Here is a 21,558-nt window from a genome sequence, read left to right as displayed (position 1 = left end):
AAACTTGTAAATCATTAGCTCTTCTGATAACACCGCAGAAGCATGCCGAGTTCTGCCGTTTCTAGTGTGATGGATATCTTCAAAACAAGGCATTACATCCAAAAACATCAATATGGATTTTAGTACACTACCTATGTTCTGTTCTGTAAATACACACTCACTCGTTCAAATTTAAATTAAATTAGGGAGTTCCAACACTTAAAACAAAGCCGTACTGGATTTTCATTTTCCTTCTATATGATGACTTCCCTGCGTTTCAGACCACAGCCACACATCATCACTCAGTCTTCTGTTTCTTTTGGGAACCAAATCTCTTTCTTAAGAACTTACTAATCGAGTTGAACGAAAAGAACACCGGAATCATAATCGGAAGGAACAACGGAATGTAGATGGCGTACTTTTGTTCACTGGGGAAATACAGCAAGGCCAGCATGCTTGGGTCGAAGAACGCTCGCTCGGCGGAAACGTAGGCCTGCTTTGCTTCAGCGGCAGCCTCCAACAGTTTGTTGTCCAGCAGGAGCCGTTTTGCCAGCACGATTCGCTCATGGGCGTCCTTAATGGCCGCCCCAACCTGATCAGCGATGACGATGTAATCGATACCGCCGAGCAGCTGGATCAGCGATTGCAACGTAAGGGTCGCTGAGTGGATGCGGTAAATGGTGTTGCACCGAATAAAGTTGTCCACCTCCCAGATGCGGGGTTCAATCGAGTTGAACGGGGTTATACTTGAATCCAGGAGGGGGATCTATGAATGATAACGAGGATTATTCAAATTTTGTTAAAAGCCATAATCGACAAATTTCCGACTACTCACATTGTTTTCCAGGTCGAAAATCTTTCTCAGTTGATACAAGAGCACCGGCATAACATCCTGGGAGCTTAAGTGGAACTCGGTGGTACCACTACCCTCCAAACACTTGGCAATGGCATCCTCCGTTGGATTGGCCAGCACAATGCCGCCCCATTTGGCCGAAGTGAACGCTTCGACATTGTTCGCCGACGCTCGCGATCCATCTCTCCGGTAGATTCGTAATGGGGCAAGCCCACACGGAGGAACGTAAACCACTAGGTGGATCGCCGGATCGTTGGAAATTTGGTTTCCGAGTTTCTTCTCGAAGGCGGTTATCACATGTGGCAAAGCGTCTTCCTGGATGGCATAATGTCGCCGTAACCGACTTTCATCCGGAATCTGCTTCTGGGGATTTTGGATTTCCACCTGATAAACCCACTGGGTTTTGACGGTGAAATTGGCGATCGTCGATAGACCATCCAAGAATGGAGCAATGTAATCTAAAAACTTAATTTTGTTAGATCGAACAACCAACAGATAAGGGAAACCTACTTTCAGCCGCAGCACGTGCATTCCAGTGAACCTTCTGAATATCCGGGCGGGGGTTCAGCACTGAAATAAGAATCTCGTAATGCGGTTGCATCGGAGCCGTGTTTAGTCGAAGTTGTCGATTTTTACTTGTTTGAAGGTCGCGTGAGCCAAGGATTGCCTTGAGTTTGTACTCTTGCAAAATCCAAGACGATAGAACTTGGTAAATCTTCAAGGACGCTAAAAAGGATAAATGAGTTATACCTACGCTTTAGAGTTGATCAATAACACCAAGATAAACCTACTTGCACTCTCTGAAATGAAAGCCGTACGTTCGGATGTTACTAAGACATCATCCTCCAGTTTGTTCCACTCAATTAGGACAAAATCCCCCAAACCCAACGGATACTTTTTGAGAATAGCAGCTTCTAACGCAGCTGGAGTCTTTGCCGCGTCGACGAGCGATGGATCTAATGTAAACTCCTCCAGTTGGAGGTTGAACGCAACTACGTGAGTAAAACAAAAATTCAATGATTATTCCATACTTTAAGAATGGCCATTTCCATCACTTACAATTGTTTTCAAATTTTTTGCTCAGTTCAAACAAAAGTATGTCCCGCCGTTCTTGGGATTTTACGAACAATCCCATCCGTATGGTAGCTTTTATTGGAACGTCATCCAGGCTCTCAATTTCAGCATACGGCAACGGAACCCGGTAAACTTCGGTGGTTTTCCACCACATGGGGACACCAATTACGATGATAACCACGATAAAGGCTATCGTAGCATAAAAGTGGATAGTATCTGCAAGTAAAAAAGAGGGTTGTTGAAAGATCAGTTTGCAACGCTATGTGAAGCGCGTTAAAGGAGAATTTGACATTATTTCGGACGTTGAGGATGGCGTTTTGTTGCAATTTGTTCGAACTCCATCCAACATGGTATTTTTTGCCTTTGGCGTACAACAAAGTTGCACCGAACCTCTCCAAAAAACGAACCTTGTTATGGAAGGCTCAGAGACCCCTCGTGTTATAATCGAATCAGCTCAACGAACTAAGCAAATGCCTGTCTGTCCGTGTGTGTGTGTGTGTCCCGAGCAACAGATATGTTGCATAGAAGTTTCTGTTACTGTTGTGAAAAGTGAGAAGTAAGAAGTGGGAACTAAGAAGTAAGCAGCGAGAAGTGTGAAGTAAGGAGCGAAAAGTGAGAATCCAAAAGTGAGAAGTGAGAAATGAGAAGTGGAATGTGAGAAGCAAGTAACGAGAAGTATGAAATGATAAATGAGAAGCCAAAGGTGAGAATCGAAAAGTGAGAAATGAGAAGTGAAATGTGAGAAGTGAGCAAGGAGGAAGTTACAAGTGAGAAATAAGAAGTGAAAATGAGAAGAGAAGAGTGAGAAGTGAGAAATAAGAAGTGAGAATAAAGAAGTAAGTAGCGAGAAGTGTGAAGTGATAAGTGAGAAGCGCAAAGTGAGGATCGAAAAATGAAAAATGAGAAGTGAAATGTGAGAAGTGAGTGAGGAGGAAGTGAGAAGTGATAAATAAGAAGAGATTAGTGAGGAGCGAAAAATGCGAAGTGAGAAGTTAAAAGTGAGAACTTGAAAGTAAGTAGCGAGACGTGTGAAGTGATAAGTGAGAAGCGAAAAGTGAGAATCGAAAAGTGAAAAGTGAGAAATGAGAAGTGAAATGTGAGAAATGAGTGAGGAGGAAGTTGAGTAGTGAGAAGTGAGTAAAGAGAAGAGAAGAGTTGGAAGTAAGATGATGATGATGATGGTCCCGCCACATTCTTCTACAAATGTTTGAGCTGGACGAGTTATCGTTAAGATATTTAATTAAGATCAATTTATATGATTAAAAACAACCCGAATATTTTACAGACATAAATTCCTAAAAAAATCCATTACTATACAGCAAAAAACATAATTGAAAAAATGAGCTTTCAACCTTTTGTAAATATCAGTAGAAATACTTACAGTTAATGAAAAATGAAAAACTTGTGATACCTCTGGGACAGATTTCAAAAGTTTCACCATAAAACGCGTTTCAAGTCATAATCTTCTTCATTGGCATTACATTCCCCACTGGAACATTGCCGCCTTGCAGCTTAGTGTTCATTAAGCACTTCCACAGTTATTAAATGCGAGGTTTCTAAGCCAAGCTACCATTTCTGCATTCGTATATCATGAGGCTAACACGATGATACTTTTATGCCACGGGAAGTCGAGACAATTTCCAAACCGAAAATTACCTAGACCGGCACCGGGAATCGAACCCAGCCACCTTCAGCATGGTCTTGCTTTGTAGCCGCGCATCTTACTAAAGAGGGCCCAAGTCATAATAATGCTGTCCAATGAGCAGCTCGAAGTAGCTCGAAGTTGTTCCCGTCCTGCTCGTTCTTTTTTGTCAACAAACGGGCATGAGCGTGACAGGAACAACTTCGAGCTACTTCGAGCTGCTCATTGGACAGCACTAATACAAGTCGCAGATAATAACTCGTAAGTATCGTTCAGAGTTCAATTTAATGTACGACAACACAGAAACCAAATATTATGTTACCGCTCCGTCGATATCAAAAGTTTCGGCAATGGACGCGAATACAAAACAATCGACCAGAATGCTTACTACTAATCCAAGGAATCATTCCATCGGCTCGAAACAAGCAATATTGATATCGAAATAATAATGCTGTCCAATGAGCAGCTCGAAGTTGTACCCGTCCTGCTCGCTCTTTTTTGTCAACAAATGGGCATGAGCAGGACAGGGAGAAACTTCGAGCAACTTCAAGCTCTCATTGGACAGCACTAATGTATACCTGTGTTCGCGACTCAAACTTTTGTAAACTACACAAAAAAGTTTCAAAGTACAGGGTTGTTACGACTACGCGGATTTCGCGATTTTCGCGGATTTCGCGGTTTTCGCGGATTTGGCGCGGATTTACATAACGATTTTAGGGTTTCGCGCGGATTTGGCGCGGATTTAGTTTTAGGTGGAAATTTAATAAATAAAATGCTAAATCTAAGGAAGTTTATTTGAAAATTAGTTTGATGCCTATCTATAGATGGGCTTTATTTTCTTTTACAATGGTGTTGAAAAAAAATTTACGTTTCAAGGTTATTTAACATTATTTTTCGGATATGTACAAGTCCTTATTTAATGGCATGTATTATACTCTCAAGCATTATTAAAACAAATGTTGTGAGGAGAGATACGCCACTTGTTGTCATTTTTAATCCATTCTAAAACACGACGCACACAAACCATGTTGTCTATTGAAGGACATGAACACCCATTTTTATCTTGTCAATTTCTTTGTAATTCCAAAATGTTTGTCAGTTTCTAATTGGTTGTTTCTTTTACGATGAACCACTCAGCATGATATATTATATCATTCTTCAAAAGTAGTCAAGAATTCTTTCATAATATTGGAACATTTTATATTTCCTTTATAACATTCATCTAGAACGAATAAGGGTTTATACAACAATTGAAAACATAAAAATGTTCTGTAATTTAATGCAGATGCCTCATTTTAATAAGTTCTTCCGCAGAAAGTCGATCAAAAATTAGAAAATGATTCTCAAAAGTTATTTCTGGCGGGTTTTTTATGATGTTTTCGGTTAACTCCGATTTTACAGGATTACCAACAGAAAACAAAGAAAATTCCTAAAGAATTTTCCACAAGGACCCTATGGTGATCCTTGTATAAATTCCTTGCAAATAAATTTCCACAGCGTAAAAAGGATTTCTGCAGCATTAAAAACCCGAAAAATTATAAATACATTTTTGGAGGAATTTCCTGGAGCGGTGACCTCAGGAATGAAAATCGAAAAGAATGCCGCCTTGAATTTACAAAAGAGTTATAGCGATGATCACAGAAATTTCTTTAATAATTTTTCAATAATAGAACCGGGAGTTTTTCCGCAGGAAGTCACCAATCAATTTCAGCAAGATTTTTTGAAGCGATTTCCGCAGGAATTCATGAAGGGATTTCTGCAAGTAAGCTCTGAAGATTTTCCGCAGGTTATTTGAGGAGAGTTTACTTGAAGTCATGATAAAATTCTGAAATGAATTACAAAATAATTTCCCAGGGAATTTTTGTAAGAATACTCGGAGGAATTCCCACAGATAATTTGGAGCGACTTCTGTACATCAGCAGATTCAATGGCAGTTGGATTTCAGCAAACATTTCTATGAAAATTTCCGGAGGATGACCCGCAGAAATTTTTGGGATGAATCTGCGCACGAAAGATAAATTCCAGTAAGAATGGTCAAACAAATTTCTGCATGAACTTTAAAAAAAGCTTGTTACAAGAATTGAAGGAGAAATGACGGATTAATTTCTGTTGGAGTTTACGCATATTATTCTGCCGTATTTCCAAAGAAATATCTTCTGAAATTTCTAAAAATATTTGTCTGGAATCTTTGAAGGAATTTACGCTTGATTCTAACTTAAAAAATAAACGGAGCTTGAGCAACTATTTTAGATTTTGTACTATTTGTTTCTTGATATGAATTCAAATATTTGTTTTACAGAAGTTTTGTTTAAAAAACTTAGCTTCATTGTCTTATTTCTTAATATCTACGCAAGTTTGTCTTGTCAATAACTACTACAAAGCTGCATAATTAATTACTTCAAAAGAAATTGCGGTTTTGACAGATTTTTTAAATATTTGCCACGTTTATCTTTAATCAATTATGATCAAATCTGGCCAACATTCATTTGTATATCAACGTACCTTGTGCTGAATTTTTTAAAGTTCTATTAACAAAAAAACCCTGACAATAACGGAACAAAACATGCCAAAGCCATAATCTAATCCAAATAGCGGTGCTTATGCAAATAATTTTGACTGTTTAGTTCTTGTTCCCTTAGATTCAGTACTTTTAGTGGTGAATAAGGACATTTAGTAGGGTTGTTATTGCGGTTTTATTAGTCATATTAGCATTTCGATACAAACATATGTTGCAGTTTAAAATCATATTTGAAATCAGTAATATTGTAAGAAAAGATCTTAAAGAGAAGACGTTTAATAAATTGTTATACAAAAATTGACATTTAACGTGTATTTGCTTAGAATTTAGATCTGGATCGCGCGGATTTGGCGCGGAATGGATTTCACGTCGCGCGGAAATGGCGCGGATTTGATTTTAGTCGGCGCGGATTTGGCGCGGAAAATATTTTAGGATCTCAAACATTTAGCTGGTTAAAACAACTTGAAACGCATATTGATTCAATAAAAAGTTTTTGTTCGCTTCAAATGCAACAATATGTTTGTTCCAAACAGATTTATTTTTGATGCCAGGACAAACTGAATTTATGTTTGGATTTACCTAGAATATGTTTGTTTTTAACGTAGTTTTTTCTGCGTGATCATCGAGGCGAAAGTTATAGCTTATATGTGCCCCAATAAATATAAAATGAAAATTTGTTCATACTAAATCATCCGTCGTAAAAACTTCGTTAAAATATACGTATCAATCACTTTTAAAAAATGATCATTATGCGTGTAGGCGAGCAGGAGCAGCAGGGCAGCAGGGAGACTATGTCCAAGGGTTTGACGATCCCTCCCCAGGCCATCTGCGAGTTGTGGGGCTTGCCTAGGATGTGGTGGGGTTTGACAGTGGGCCCTGTTAAACCTCTATAAAAAGCTGCATATATCAGCAAGTAGGCCGCTCAAAGCGCACAAGCCCAGGTCCTGGTGTTAGGTGGGACTCTAAACAGCCCTGATACGACGGCCCTCCGACGAGACAGGAAGTTTGCGCAGGCCCAATAAGCCGCCTGGAAAACCAATAATTACGAACAATATAAGAGATAATGCGACTCGATCTAATCGGCAAAGACCTAGGCGACGAATACAGGATCACGATTGGAAGCTTGGAACATGGAACTGCAAGTCGATAGGTTTTGCAGGTTGCGACAGGATGATCTACCATGAGTTACATCCCCGCATTTTAGACGTCGTGGCGCTGCAGGCGATTTGCTGGACAGGACAGAAAGTGTGGAAAAGCGGGCATCGAGCGGCTACCTTCTACCAAAGCTGTGGCACCACCAACGATCTGGGAACCGGCTTCATAGTGCTGGACAAGATGCGCCATCGTGTGATTGGGTGGCAGCTAATCAACGCAAGGATGTGCAAGCTGAGAATTAAAGGCCGTTTCTTCAACTATAGCATCATCAACGTGCACTGGCCACACGAAGGGAGACTCGACGATGAGAAAGAAGCGTTCTACGCACAGCTGGAGCAGACATACGATGGATGCCCACTGCGGGACGTCAAAATCGTCATCGGTGACATGAACGCACAGGTAGGAAGGGAGGAAATGTATAGACCGGTCATCGGACCGGATAGTCTGCACACCGTATCGATTGACAACGGCCAACGATGCATAAACTTCGCAGCCTCCCGCGGAATGGTAGTCCGAAGCCACTTCTTTCCCCGCAAAAATATCCACAAGGCCACATGGAGATCACCTAACCAAGAAACGGAAAACCAAATCGACCACGTTCTAATCGACGGTAAATTCTTCTCCGACGTCACGAACGTCCGCACTTACCGCAGTGCGAATATTGAATCCGACCACTACCTCGTTGCAGTATGTCTGCGCTCAAAACTCTCCACGGTGTACAACACGCGTCGAAGTCGGGCGCCGCGGCTTTACATTGGGCGACTACAAGACGGTAGACTAGCCCAAGAATACGCGCAGCAGCTGGAAGTGGCACTCCCAACGGAAGAGCAGCTAGGCGCAGCGTCTCTTGAAGATGGCTGGAGAGATATTCGATCCGCCATTGGTAGCACCGCAACCGCTGCACTTGGCACGGTGCCCTCGGATCAGAGAAACGACTGGTGTGACGGCGAATGTGAGCAGTTAGTGGAAGAGAAGAATGCAGCATGGGCGAGATTGCTGCAACACCGCACGAGGGCGAACGAGGCACGATATAAACAGGCGCGGAACAGACAAAACTCGATTTTCCGGAGGAGCAGGAAGATCGAGACCGTGAAGAGACGGAGCTACTGTACCGCGCTAATAACACACGAAAGTTCTATGAGAAGTTAAACCGTTCACGTAAGGGCCACGTGCCACAGCCTGATATGTGTAAGGACATAAACGGGAACCTTCTTACGAACGAGCGTGAGGTGATCCAAAGGTGGCGGCAGCACTACGAAGAACACCTTAATGGCGATGTGGCAGACGAAGATGGCGGTATGATGATAAACCTGGGAGAACGCGCGCAGGACATAATTTTACCGGCTCCGGATCTCCAGGAAATCCAGGAGGAGATTGGCTGGCTGAAGAACACCAAACCCCTGGGGTTGACCAACTACCAGGAGAGCTATTTAAACACGGTGATGAGGCACTGGCTAGAGCACTGCACTGGGTCATTGCCAAGATTTGGGATGAGGAAGTTTTGCCGCAGGAGTGGATGGAAGGTATCGTGTGTCCCATCTACAAAAAGGGCGATAAGCTGGATTTTAGCAACTACCGCGCAATCACAATCACTGAACGCCGCCTACAAGGTACTATCCCAAATTTTATGCCATCGACTAGCACCAACTGCAAGGCAGTTCGTGGGGCAGTACCAGGCGGGTTTTATGGACGAACGCTCCGCCACGGATCAGGTGTTCGCCATTCGCCAAGTACTGCAGAAATGCCGCGAATACAACGTGCCCACACATCATCATCATCGACTTCAAAGCCGCATATGATACAATCGATCGGGACCAGCTATGCAAGCTAATGCACGAACACGGTTTTCCGGATAAACTGACACGGTTGATCAAAGCTACGATGGATCGGGTGATGTGCGTAGTTCGAGTTTCAGGGGCATTCTCGAGTCCCTTCGAAACCCGCAGAGGGTTACGGCAAGGTGATGGTCTTTCGTGTCTTCTATTCAACATCGTTTTGGAAGGGGTAATACGAAGAGCAGGGATTAACACGAGTGGTACAATTTTCAATAAGTCCGTCCAGCTATTTGGCTTCGCCGACGACATAGATATTATGGCACGTAACTTTGAGAAGATGGAGGAAGCCTACATCAGACTGAAGAGGGAAGCTAAGCGGATCGGACTAGTCATCAACACGTCGAAGACGAAGTACATGATAGGAAGAGGTTCAAGAGAAGACAACGTGAGCCACCCACCGCGAGTTTGCATCGGTGGTGACGAAATCAAGGTGGTTGAAGAATTTGTGTACTTGGGCTCACTGGTGACTGCCGAAAATGACACCAGCAGAGAAATTCGGAGTGGCTGGAAATCGTACGTACTTTGGACTCCACAAGACGCTCCGATCGAATAGAGTTCGCCGCCGTACCAAACTGACAATCTACAAAACGCTCATTAGACCGGTAGTCCTCAACGGACACGAGACCTGGACGATGCTCGTGGAGGACCAACGCGCACTTGGAGTTTTCGAAAGGAAAGTGCTGCATACCATCTGTTGCGACAGCGAACAGACAGGTAAATCAAAGAAATATTTCCGATTTTATAACACTCGTATATTTGTGGATGGTAGGTGAGGGTTAAAAAATCCCTTTAAAGCAAATGAAAAGAGACATAAATATATGAGCTTTGATTGCATATTAGCGGATTCTTGGACAAACTTGGGTCGTTTTAGTAGATTTAGGACCTTGTTTTAAATTCATTTTAAGCTGTTACTTACGTTTAGTATATTTCTACCTATTCTTGTCTGTCCTACTAGCAATTCCGTCTTGGTTGTACCGTTGTTTTTGTTAATAAATTATCGATTTTAAAAGCGACCGCTACACTTGGTAATGCCTCAATATTCTAACTGCACAAGTTTCATACACTAACAATAGTCATGCAAATTGTTTGTAATGATGGCAATGGCAGCTCGGTGTGTTGCTGACATGGTAGTTGTCAGGTAGCTCAGGGTCAGCTCTAGTTGTCGTGCGAATCAAGGTGCTGTGCGATAGCAGGTGCGTTGCAATCTGTATTGTTGCGACACTCCCCCTCGGTATGCCACTGTTGTACAGGTGGCGTATCATCGTTTGCACCAACGTCCAGCACTGCAACCTTGGTGGCTGGTCTCTCCAGAAGTCCACTGGCTGTTTGCACAGTTACACGACGGACCTGTCCGTCCTCGGCTTGTATCACTTGAACCACACGTCCTCGCGGCCAACAGTTTCTCGGTAGATTGCAATCTACGATCAATGCTACGTCGCCTTCCTTGATGGGTTTCACTGGTTGGAACCATTTTGTTTTCCGTGTTAATGTAGGCAAATACTCTGATACCCATTTTTTCCAAAACTTGTCTGCGTATAGCTGGGCCATTCTCCATGATCTCTTCAGTACCATAGGTCTGTCATCAAAGGCGATCGGGGGCTTAATCCCATTTGGTGACCCCAAAAGAAAGTGATTTGGTGTTAAGGGCAGTTCAAAGTCGTTGTCGAGCGGAATGTCAGTGAGGGGTCTTGAGTTAAGGATCATCTCGATCTCCATTAACACCGACCGCAGTATTTCATCCGACGGTAGTCGTGGAAGGTTGAAGTCTTTCATCGTTCTTTTGACTGATTGAATCAATCGCTCCCAACAGCCACCGAAATGTGGTGCGGCCGGAGGGTTGAACGTCCACTTTGTGTCTGGACTGACGAATTCAACCATAATCTTCTGTTGGTTAACTCCTTCCAAGGCCTCTCGCAGTTCTCTGGAAGCTCCAATGAAATTTGTTCCTCGGTCGCTTATAAACTCTATTGGCAATCCTCTTCGCGCGATGAAATTGCGTAGTGCTAAAATACACGAATCTGTTGACAGCGAGTGTGCAATTTCGATGTGCACTGCTCTGGTTGTCATACAGGTGAGAAGAACGCCCCACCTTTTCTCGGTGTGTCTGCCTACGAGCACTGACATCGGGCCAAAATAGTCGACGCCGGTGTATGCAAACGGGTGTTGGTATGCTGCTAAACGGGCATGTGGAAGATTTCCCATTGCTGGTGGACGAGGACATGCCAGGCGGATTTTACAATGCTGGCAATTTCTGCGAACGTGAGCGAATTCCGAACGAAGACGGGAAATGTTGTACTTCAGACGAATTGCGTTCAAGGCCGTGTTGTGGTTCTGATGGCGGTACTTTTTGTGGTAATCGGCAATTACTAGGCCGGTTACGTAATTTCGCCTAGGAAGCAGAATTGGGTTCTTGGTAGCTTCGCCTACCCATTCGCAAGCATTGATACGCCCTTGCATTCGTAGAACACCCTTTTCATCCATCGATGGACTCAGTTTGTACAAAGGACTGGTTTTCGGTAACACATGTTTTCAGTTACAAGGCACTGCACTCGAATTACGAATCAATTGAATTTCGTCCGGATAAGCTTGTTGTTGTACTATCTGGTAGATGGTGTTCTCAGCTAGTTCCAGTTCTTCTTGCATTAATGGTCCTAAATTGACAGTCTCCCTTCTGGTCCGCTTACGAGCATTTATAACAAACCGATGGACATATGCTACTGACCTTAGTAGTCGTTTCCACTTTGAAAAGCGCTCGATACTTGAATGGTGAAGAATACTAGCACGTATTTCTTCTAAGGTAGTACCGTGATCACCACTATCACTAGGCCACTCTCTTTCGAGGTCCCACAAGAATTCCGGTCCACGGAACCACCTACTGTTTGGCTGTAGGTCCGGCAACCGTTGCCATTTCGTACCGTCGTCTGCTACGTTCTTCTTGGATGGAAGCCATCTCCATTCTTCCACTTCTGTTGTATCGAGTAGTTCACTCACCCTGAAAGCCACGAATTGGCTGTATCGTCGATGATCAGATCTCAGCCAGCAAACTACGTCACGGGAATCGGTCCAGAAAACTCGGCGTGTGATTTTCATTCGATGTGATTTGGAAATGGAATCAGCAAGACGAGCTCCGATCACAGCAGCTTGAAGTTCGAGACGGGGAATAGAAAGAAATTTTAGGGGGGCCACACGTGTTTTCGATCCTATCAATGCACACTCTACTATTCCTTCTTCTTCGAACCTGAAGAAGGCTACAGCAGCCATACCATTCTCACTGGCATCGCAGAAAATGTGCAATTCCACGTTGTTTGTTGGAAGTAACTGTTCGGTAACAACGGGGAATACAAACTTGACGGACGTTAGGAAGCGCTTCGACCCATGTCAACCATCTTTCTGCCAATTTTCCAGTGATTTCGTCATCCCAGCCGCAATTTGGCGTTTCAAAATTTCCTGAAGCAGAATCTTCAAATATATTAGGAAATTGGCGATGAGCCCCATGGGATCGTATATGGCCATCAATGTCCTTAAAACCTCGCGCTTTGTAGGCATTCTTGTACCAGAAAGTAAATCCACATCATGCTTAGGCGACAGCTTAAACGTGAATGTATCCGTAGTTGTATTCCACCACATTCCTAGCACTTTTTCGGTAGACATTTCCGCACAGAAACTCATATTCTTTTCCATTGTATAGTTTTCGTGTAGGCCTTTTAAGACGGAACGGGAGTTCGATAGCCAATTGCGGATCTCGAAGCCTCCTTGAGAGTGGATGGTTCGTACATCGCTGGCTAGCTTCACAGCTTCTTCTTCAGTCTCAACACTTGCTAGCATGTCGTCAACATAGTGTTCGTATTTAATACATTCGACTGCTCTTGGGAACTGTGTCTCGAACCTATCTGCATTCAGATTTTTTACATAATGTGCGCAGCTCGGTGAGCATGCCGCCCCAAAGGTCATGACTACCACAGCGTACACTTCAGGTTCGTCTCCAGAGGCACCACTTCCCCATAAAATCATTTGGCTCCGCTGATCTTGCGTCTTCATCTTAACTTGGAAAAACATTTCTCGAATGTCACCCACAACAGCGACCCGGAATTCACGAAACTTATACAAAACGGCAGGCAAGGACACTAGTTGATCTGGCCCCGTGAGGAGAAACGAATTGAGTGAAACACCGTTAACTTTCGAAGCTGCGTCAAACACAATCCGCATCTTGCCGGGTTTGTTCACGTTGATTACGGGAAATATCGGCAGATACCAGTCATTGGGATGCTTTTCTGCCTTCTCCGCTGCCGACAGTCGTCGAATGTACCCCTTTTCTTCGTACTCGATCATTTTTGCACGCATCGCCTTGTCTAACTCCGGGTCTCGTTTCAATCGTTTCTGTAGACACGCTAGCCGTTTCAATGCCATTCCTTTGCTGTCGGGTAACTGTACCCGATCAAACCGCCACAGGAGACCAGTCTCATAGCGGTTTCCAATCAAATGTGTTTCAGCGGACAGGATCTTCATTGCTCTTTCCTCATCCTTCGAGGCTAACGATTTGACTGATCCACAGATACCTAAAGATTCAATGGCAAAATACTCCTTCAAAGCAGCATTAATATCACTAATTTCTTCCTTGGCACACGGACAGATATGGAAACTATAATGACCGCTGTAGCCAGAATACGTTGCGCCCGACTCCATCTCACAAGGTCCATAGACAATCCATCCCAGACGTGTTTTGGACACTACAGGTTCGTTATCACCTCCTTCAACACTTCTCAAGGCATGACCTAAACGGCAATTGTTCATGCCTATTAGGATTCGGGGGGATGCACAGTCGTATGATTCCAAAGGCAACCCTTCAAGGTAGTTGTATTTGGCTATCATTTTCGAGATTGAAACCGACTGCTTCGGAGATAAAGATCGCGAACTGTATGGACTTCTGGCAAATCGAACACCTCGCTGGTGTTATTCACTCCTGAAATTTTCAGGGAGAGCACAACCGACTCGTTCTCCTCTCGTTGTTGACCACCCGTCCAATCGAGACATAATGGATAAGGTAATCCTTCAAGTCCCAACTCCACGAGAAGACTGTTTTCCATCAACGTTGCTGAAGATCCATCGTCGAGGAAAGCATAAGTTGTAACTTGTTTTCCTTTTCCGTAGATCGTCACTGGCACATACCGGAACAGGACTTTAGTAGTCGGTTTCGAATGAGTGTTACAGTTCTGTACCGTCGAATTCTCGCTTATCGGCCTAGCCGATTCATGTATGACAGGCTTGTTGTATCGCTTGTCATCATGTAGCAGTTTATTATGCATGAAGGAACATCCGTTTCTCCCACAAGGTGTTTTAACCGAACAGGCGCCGAAATGTTTGCCCAGGCACTTCCTGCATAACTTCTGCTGTTTGACAACCACCCAACGGGATCCGATATCCATTTCTAGAAACCTTGGGCACGTCTCTGGATTACCGCATCTGTTTTGGCAAACAAGACAACCTTTTAAAACAGAGGCTCGAACGTCATCGGAAGGATCTTCGAAGTTAGAGTTACTTTCTGTATGCAGGTTAATAAAGTTGTCTTCTCTTTTTCCGCGTTTTTCGGCTTTTGGCATACTTATCGATGGAATCGTAACAATGCTCGCAGCCTCGACCAATTTCCCAAGCCAATCACCGAACTCCGAGAGTGTGACTCTACCCAACGTCTGACGATGGTATGCCCAATTCAATTTTATTGATGGTGGCAACCTCTCGGTTAGCTCTTGAAGTAATGCCACGTTACACATATACTCATCTAACCCTGTAGCAGTTATAGTGGCACATACATTTTGCACGGCTACACCGAAGTCGATCAGCGTTTGTAATTTTTCCACCTTCGGCGATGGCATTTCTCGGATTTTATTAATTAACGAATAGACGATTATCTCCGGACGTCCGAATAGAGTCTTCAACGTCAATATTACTCCAGGTAGACTTGCAGGATGCAACAACCGGTAACGAACAGCATCCATGGCCTTCCCCTTCAGGCTTCTCTGAAGTCGCAACATATTCTCCTCGTCACTAAATCCGCAAATTCTCGTCGAGTTCTCGTAGCTTGCTAAGAAAAGCGGCCATTCTTCTGGGCTTCCAGAAAATATGGGAAGTTCCTTGGTGATAGCTTGGCGCGCTGAGATCTGGCTTTGGCTAAGCAATGAAGCCCCGAAGACGCCACTGATACTCGGTTGAAATGCTGCAGCCTGAGGATTCAGTCCAACACTTGAACCTGCTGCACCTCCGTCTGACGTAGCAAATCGCTGTAACAGTATAGATCGTTCCTCCACATGCTTCTTCTCTAACGCCTGCCTTTCCTCCAATAATTTCATCTCCTGCACTAGGATTCTTCCAGCCTCATCTCCTGCACTTCCTTGGTTCACGTCGTGTATGTTGATTTGAGGCAGTGGGTGACCCGTTGAACTCGCTGTCGGTCCAACTCCCAGTTCCCACTGAGGTTGGTGATTCTCCGCACTGCTACTCGTTGAACCGGCTCCTTCTTCCATCTGCGCTTGTTGGATACCAATCATGGTTGATGTTGATCCTCCTTCGAAGGCACCTTGAGCGGGCTGAATACCAATCGAACTCGCCGTTAATCCGCCTCCGGTTCCTAAATTAGTTGCCTGATATTGGTGTTGTATCCGCTCCAGTACGCGCCTCTCGGTATCTCTCAGCTGCTGATCATACTTCTTCCGCTGTTCGGTCAGCTCTTGCATATGCTGGTTGTCTTTCTCTTTCAACATCCGTTCGAATTTCTTCTGCATGGCTTCTAACTGCTTTTGTAGATATTCCTCCAGATGATGCTCAGCTGGCTTGTTGTTTCCTGACTTTGGTATGGTCCCCGTCTCTTTGACTGGTGTAGATGCGTTGGTAGTATGTTGACCTGTCTTCTCGTGACATTTTTCGCAAATCCACTCCAGGTCCTGCACACTCGAATCCACATGAACACACGCAAAATGAAACCACTGCCCACACGAGTCACAAGCCACCATTCGACTGTTATCCGGTTGCCGGCATACGTCACAGCTTACAGCTAGCGCCGGAGACGTCCCCCGCTTCTGACTATCACCCTTCTTAGACATATCGACTTAAGCCCCCGATCGTAAACGGATTTTTTAATGTTGCGACAGCGAACAGACAGGTAAATCAAAGAAATATTTCCGATTTTATAACACTCGTATATTTGTGGATGGTAGGTGAGGGTTAAAAAATCCCTTTAAAGCAAATGAAAAGAGACATAAATATATGAGCTTTGATTGCATATTAGCGGATTCTTGGACAAACTTGGGTCGTTTTAGTAGATTTAGGACCTTGTTTTAAATTCATTTTAAGCTGTTACTTACGTTTAGTATATTTCTACCTATTCTTGTCTGTCCTACTAGCAATTCCGTCTTGGTTGTACCGTTGTTTTTGTTAATAAATTATCGATTTTAAAAGCGACCGCTACACTTGGTAATGCCTCAATATTCTAACTGCACAAGTTTCATACACTAACAATAGTCATGCAAATTGTTTGTAATGATGGCAATGGCAGCTCGGTGTGTTGCTGACATGGTAGTTGTCAGGTAGCTCAGGGTCAGCTCTAGTTGTCGTGCGAATCAAGGTGCTGTGCGATAGCAGGTGCGTTGTAATCTGTATTGTTGCGACACCATCTATGGTGGGGTGCAGATGGCGGACGGTACGTGGAGGAGGCGAATGAACCACGAGTTGCATCAGCTGTTGGGAGAACCATCCATCGTTCACACCGCGAAAATCGGACTGCGGTGGGCCGGGCACGTAGCCAGAATGTCGGACAGTAACCCGGTGAAAATGGTTCTCGACAACGATCCGACGGGCACAAGAAGGCGAGGTGCGCAGCGGGCAAGGTGGATCGATCAGGTGGAAGATGACTTGCGGACCCTCCGTAGACTGCGTGGTTGGCGACGTGTAGCCATGGACCGAGCCGAATGGAGAAGACTCTTATATACCGCACAGGCCACTTTGGCCTTAGTCTGAATAAATAATAAATAATAATAAAATCTATTCAGATGCGGCTTCCCAGCTGTGTCGAGTAGGCAAATTGGTCTGTATGCCGAAGGGTCCCACGGCTGTTTGCCGGGCTTCGGTAATAGCACCAATTTTTGCCGTTTCCATCGATCTGGGAAGTTTCCTTCGTCCATGCATCTCTGGAGGCAGCTCCTGACCATATCTGGATCAGCAAGAACGGCGTGTTTAAGGCGGGATGGTTCATGTCTCGGAAACAATCCTTCTACTATTCCGGCTAACATCTCTGGGGATCTTGGGGATCTCTCTAGGGAGCTAACATCTCTGCTCGCTGTCTGGAATACCCCACGTCTAAGACAGGTTCTACGAAGATCTGCGATACACTGGTTGTCGATTACCTGGGGGCTGGGGTTTCCATGGCATCGCTATATCACAGGCACGTGTTAGTACCTCTGTCAATTCGTTACCGCTCAGTCCTGTAGTCCGACTTTCCCAGGGCAGCGCTTCCTCCAACAGTTCCTGATTGAACTGTGAGGTGCGCCGTCCGGGATCAGTTGAACCGCCTCTTCTTGTCGTACTTTTCCGGGTATACTCGACCATGAAACGTACCTCTTGATGGTCGCTAGAAGTATGACACTCGTAGACCATCCATCCTGCGCTGCAGAAGGTGACGTCGATACATGAATCACCGCTCGGTCCTCTAAACGTTGGCACTTGGCCTTCGTTCAGCAGGACTACGTTCAATACCGCTAGTGACTCTAGCAGGATATAGCCTCTAGCGTTAGTGAACCGGGAACCCCAGTCCACTGCCCACGCATTGAAGTCACCTGCTACAACTACTGGTTTTAGGTCAGTTAGTTTCGCCGCAAGAACATCAACTACACTAGTGTACTGCTCTATACTCCATCTAGGAGGACAGTAGCAGCTACAAAAGTAAATTCCGTTTACCTTTGCTATGACAAAACCCTCATCGTCGGGAGATGCTATCATCTTCTGGATGGGGTATCGCCCACAATTCCAAATTCCCACCTTATCGGACTTGTCCGCAATCCAACTTCTCTTTTCCAGCAGGGATGCGGTATGGGTCGGACAGCAAGGCAACATCAGCTTTACACTCGATAACCGACTGTTGTAGCAGCAGTTGAGCCGCCTCGCAGTGGTTCAAGTTTAACTAGAGGCCGGACAGGCCTGAGCACCGGTGAGATGCCTGTTGTCTGCTCCCGGAGGACAGATCAGACATCTTGGTACAGCCTGACAGGTGCGAGCCTGGTGGTTTTCGGCTCCGTGCCGTAGCTTACTATACGGTCAGGGCCCTTGCAGTCATAGGATTTATGACCATGGCCAAGGCACCTGTAACAGGCCTGATTGGGTTGGCTTGTGCTCAACGAGCACACCGACCACCCCACCTTCAGTTTTACCTTCTTGGTTTCGGCCATAGGTACTTGGAATGAGGCAATCTGCATTCCCGCAAAGCCTTTGCGTAACCGAATCGCGAATTCCTGGATCTCGACATTGCACTGATCCCTCAATGCGTCTACCAGGTCTTCGGCTTCGGTTATCTCATCCATGCCCTTGCACTGGATGTTCAAAACTGGGCAAGGGGCACTAACTTGCACCCCATCACCCAGGACCTCCTCTGTCAACTTTTTATACTCGGAACTCTTCCGAGCAGCATCCCGCTTCAAGTCGAGAATCATCTCGCCTTTCCGCGTTCTTCTGATGCAGTTGACATCCCCTCTTAGACTAGAGAGCTTCTCGTTGGCTCTCATAGTCTTTGAGACATCGGCATAGTTTTTATCGTCAGTCTTTACGATAATCGCTTCGCCTCTATCTTTTCGCTTTCTATCTTTTTAGGGTTCACGACCTCCGTCCATGGCAGGCTTTCCTCCCGGCGATCCTCTGGTATCATCCTTGGTGGAGGTACCATTTTTCGCGCAGTGTGGCGTGATCCAACTTGCGCTAGAGCAGGTAGATGAGTGGCAAGTCCCAATATTCTTCCGGATGGGGCGCGAACATGACGCTAAACGAAATCCACCGTGAAAAGTCCCCATTGAACTTCTGCAAGTCGATTTTTGACAGAAGGAGGGGGAAGTTTGATCGGTATTTCATGTACGCTTTTGCACGCAAGGCTAACTGGAGATCCGGATTCCCAACAGTTACTCAAGAAAAATATCGATCACGTGAAGTGAAACATGTAATTACTTATTAACATGTGATTAATTATTATTGTGCATTACTCTCTCTCTCTTCCTTTTTAAACTCTCGAAATATTACAAAAAGTGACAAATAAAACACCTTGGACAAATTTTCGAATCAATAAGCACAGCACATTTCTTACAACTGCAGACAAAGCTGATCAATTCTTTATTCCCTATAGCTACAAGACAAAATATACGTGTAAGGATGGCCACCATCGTTCTGTTGTTCCTGTTCCAGGTACATATTCTTCGATACGTACTTGGTAAATTTGGTCGTTCCCTCCGCTCGGTAAACCACGTTCAGCACATTATCGTTCGGATATACGGTCAACAGCATTGGGTCGTCCTCGTCTGGATCTTCAGAATTACTGCTAGGCTGTTGTTCCCCATCCGGCACCAGATAAGTCACCACCCCAACATTCTCCTGGGCATTCAGATATAAAAGCACGTCCAGGGTACAATCCGAGTATGACGACGGATCGCCAATGATGGTATAGCAGCCCTTTTGCCACCGCTGCAACTCAATGGCACATTTGGGATGCTTCGATTTTGAGCCAGCCAAATCCAATTCGGTATATTCGTACAACAGACGGAACATGTCTCTACTGGTAAATAACTTGTACAGGTCCGACAATGGACCGGACTTTATGGTGCTGAAATCTAATATGTCGTACTTCCGCAGATGCGCTGGTCCTTTGATAATCCACGTAAGGTCAGGGCTTGTCTGTAGCGTTACCGACATGACGTCAAAAATATCAGTAATAAGAAACTCCTCCAACGACACCTCGGAGAACATTTCCACCTTTTTCTGAACATTGTGCTTGACTTCGTCAATCAGATACACGTTATTTATCCACTCTGAAAGATGCATTCCTTCCGGTTCCGGTCCAAAGTAATGCGTGTCAACTATTATTGAGGTATGTGGAGCGGTTTCGTCATCGATCGGTCCGTGGAACCAACCATTGATTGTTAATCTAGGATATTCGAAGGTCGTGACTTCCCCTACTTGGTGAAATGATCTCTCACAAACTTTGAAGAATACCAGCTGATTATTTTTTGGATAGATGCAATCGGTTACCGGAAAAACCGGTAAAATATTTTCATCGGCTTTAAACAGTTCCAATGCCCCACCGTGTTTTTCAGACCACTCTCGGTGAGCTTCCCAAGGACTCAAATAGAACACGAAAGCAATCCTTCGATCGGTAAGCAGATCATCATGTACCAGCAAATAATCTCCAGCGTTGTACATCGAACACGAAGCCGACACATGGGTCAAACGAATCCCTGTCAGCTCCTGCATCAATGGCAATACATTTTCCTTCAGGTTGTTGTAAAACCCCGACAGAAACTTCTTCGTCACCGAACACAAATCCAACGTCTGATAAAACTCGTACAGATCCATCTGTTTCCGCTTCCAATCCATCTCGGCAAATTCGCGTTCCAAGCCGCGGGTCACATCGCAGCCGACTTCATCTTCTTCCAAAAATCCCTGTAGGCTGGCAACCTGAAACGGATCACTTCTAAGCTGGAAGTCACTCCCCCGTAGAGGTTCACTCTGCGACCAACTCTGACTGAATTCCTTCCGGAAGCTCTGCTCTAAATATTTTCCACTAATCGCTATTGGTTTGTCCTCCAGCCGGAGCAACTTGTTTCGATTGATTTCCGGCTCATCCTCTGCCACCCTTTTTGGACCTAAAACAAACCAGCAGCACAATCAAAACGGTTAGATATCCACTCTATAGAAAAATCACACTCACCCATCATTTTTCCAGACTTCTCAATGACGCGGAAAGAGAGGCACTTGGACTTAATGAGAACATTCGTCACGGATTTGCGATTCGAAACATACCGACATCAGTTTGAGTTAGGATCCGGCAAAAATGCTGGTATTTTCGTGTGACAAACTTAAACACTATCTTAACGTTCTAACATGCTCCGATCAATTTTGAACCAGGAATTTAAAAGTTAAAGCACCGTACGAAGCTAACATATTAATTATAGGTAGAAAAAGGAATATTTACCATCATGCGTTGTCGTATCTGTTGTTTTCGTGCTTTCTTCAGTTGGGTTCTTTGGTTCCGACGACGGCTGCTGATCGACGTTTGCTTTTAAATCGTCCATTGCAAAGACGGGAAAAGAATCAATACCACCACTTGTACCAGTAAAAAGCGATATTATTATAATTTTGATTTTAAAAGCGAAAAATTAAAGCCGCTCCCAAAGAAAGTAAACCGAGTCGCGTGTTTTTGATTTTTTTTAATGTCAAGCTTGTCCATCCGATCCAGAGTCGAACTTGGTTTGGTGGTTGC

The 21,558-nt window shown here is 44.6% G+C and overlaps 1 protein-coding gene across 3 annotated transcripts; it reads right to left on the bottom strand.

The window, feature by feature from the left end:
- Positions 1-113: 113 nt before the first annotated feature.
- On the bottom strand, positions 114-21,512 carry LOC134203134 (prolyl 3-hydroxylase sudestada1-like). 3 transcript variants are annotated; one of them, XM_062678075.1, is made up of 6 exons: positions 21,271-21,512; positions 1,892-2,122; positions 1,624-1,824; positions 1,343-1,558; positions 815-1,290; positions 114-745 (listed from the first exon to the last, which is right to left on the bottom strand). In XM_062678075.1, exons 1-6 carry the CDS (start codon positions 21,368-21,370, stop codon positions 278-280), a joined length of 1,692 nt encoding a protein of 563 aa, XP_062534059.1. In that variant the 5' UTR covers positions 21,371-21,512; the 3' UTR covers positions 114-277. The 3 variants fall into 3 exon arrangements, with proteins under 3 accessions (XP_062534059.1, XP_062534060.1, XP_062534061.1); XM_062678076.1 differs by lacking the exons at positions 114-745; positions 815-1,290; positions 1,343-1,558; positions 1,624-1,824; positions 1,892-2,122 and adding an exon at positions 19,382-20,941 and having other exon boundaries at positions 21,271-21,504; XM_062678077.1 differs by lacking the exons at positions 114-745; positions 815-1,290; positions 1,343-1,558; ... (1 more) ...; positions 1,892-2,122; positions 21,271-21,512 and adding exons at positions 19,382-20,941; positions 21,007-21,203.
- Between the last annotated feature and the right edge of the window lie 46 nt (positions 21,513-21,558).

Source organism: Armigeres subalbatus, chromosome 1 (genome assembly GCF_024139115.2).
Source record: "Armigeres subalbatus isolate Guangzhou_Male chromosome 1, GZ_Asu_2, whole genome shotgun sequence".
In the NCBI taxonomy this organism is placed as follows: Eukaryota; Metazoa; Arthropoda; class Insecta; order Diptera; family Culicidae; genus Armigeres; species Armigeres subalbatus.
Note: the sequence above shows the minus strand (reverse complement) of the source record. Positions and strands in the feature narration are given on the sequence as shown.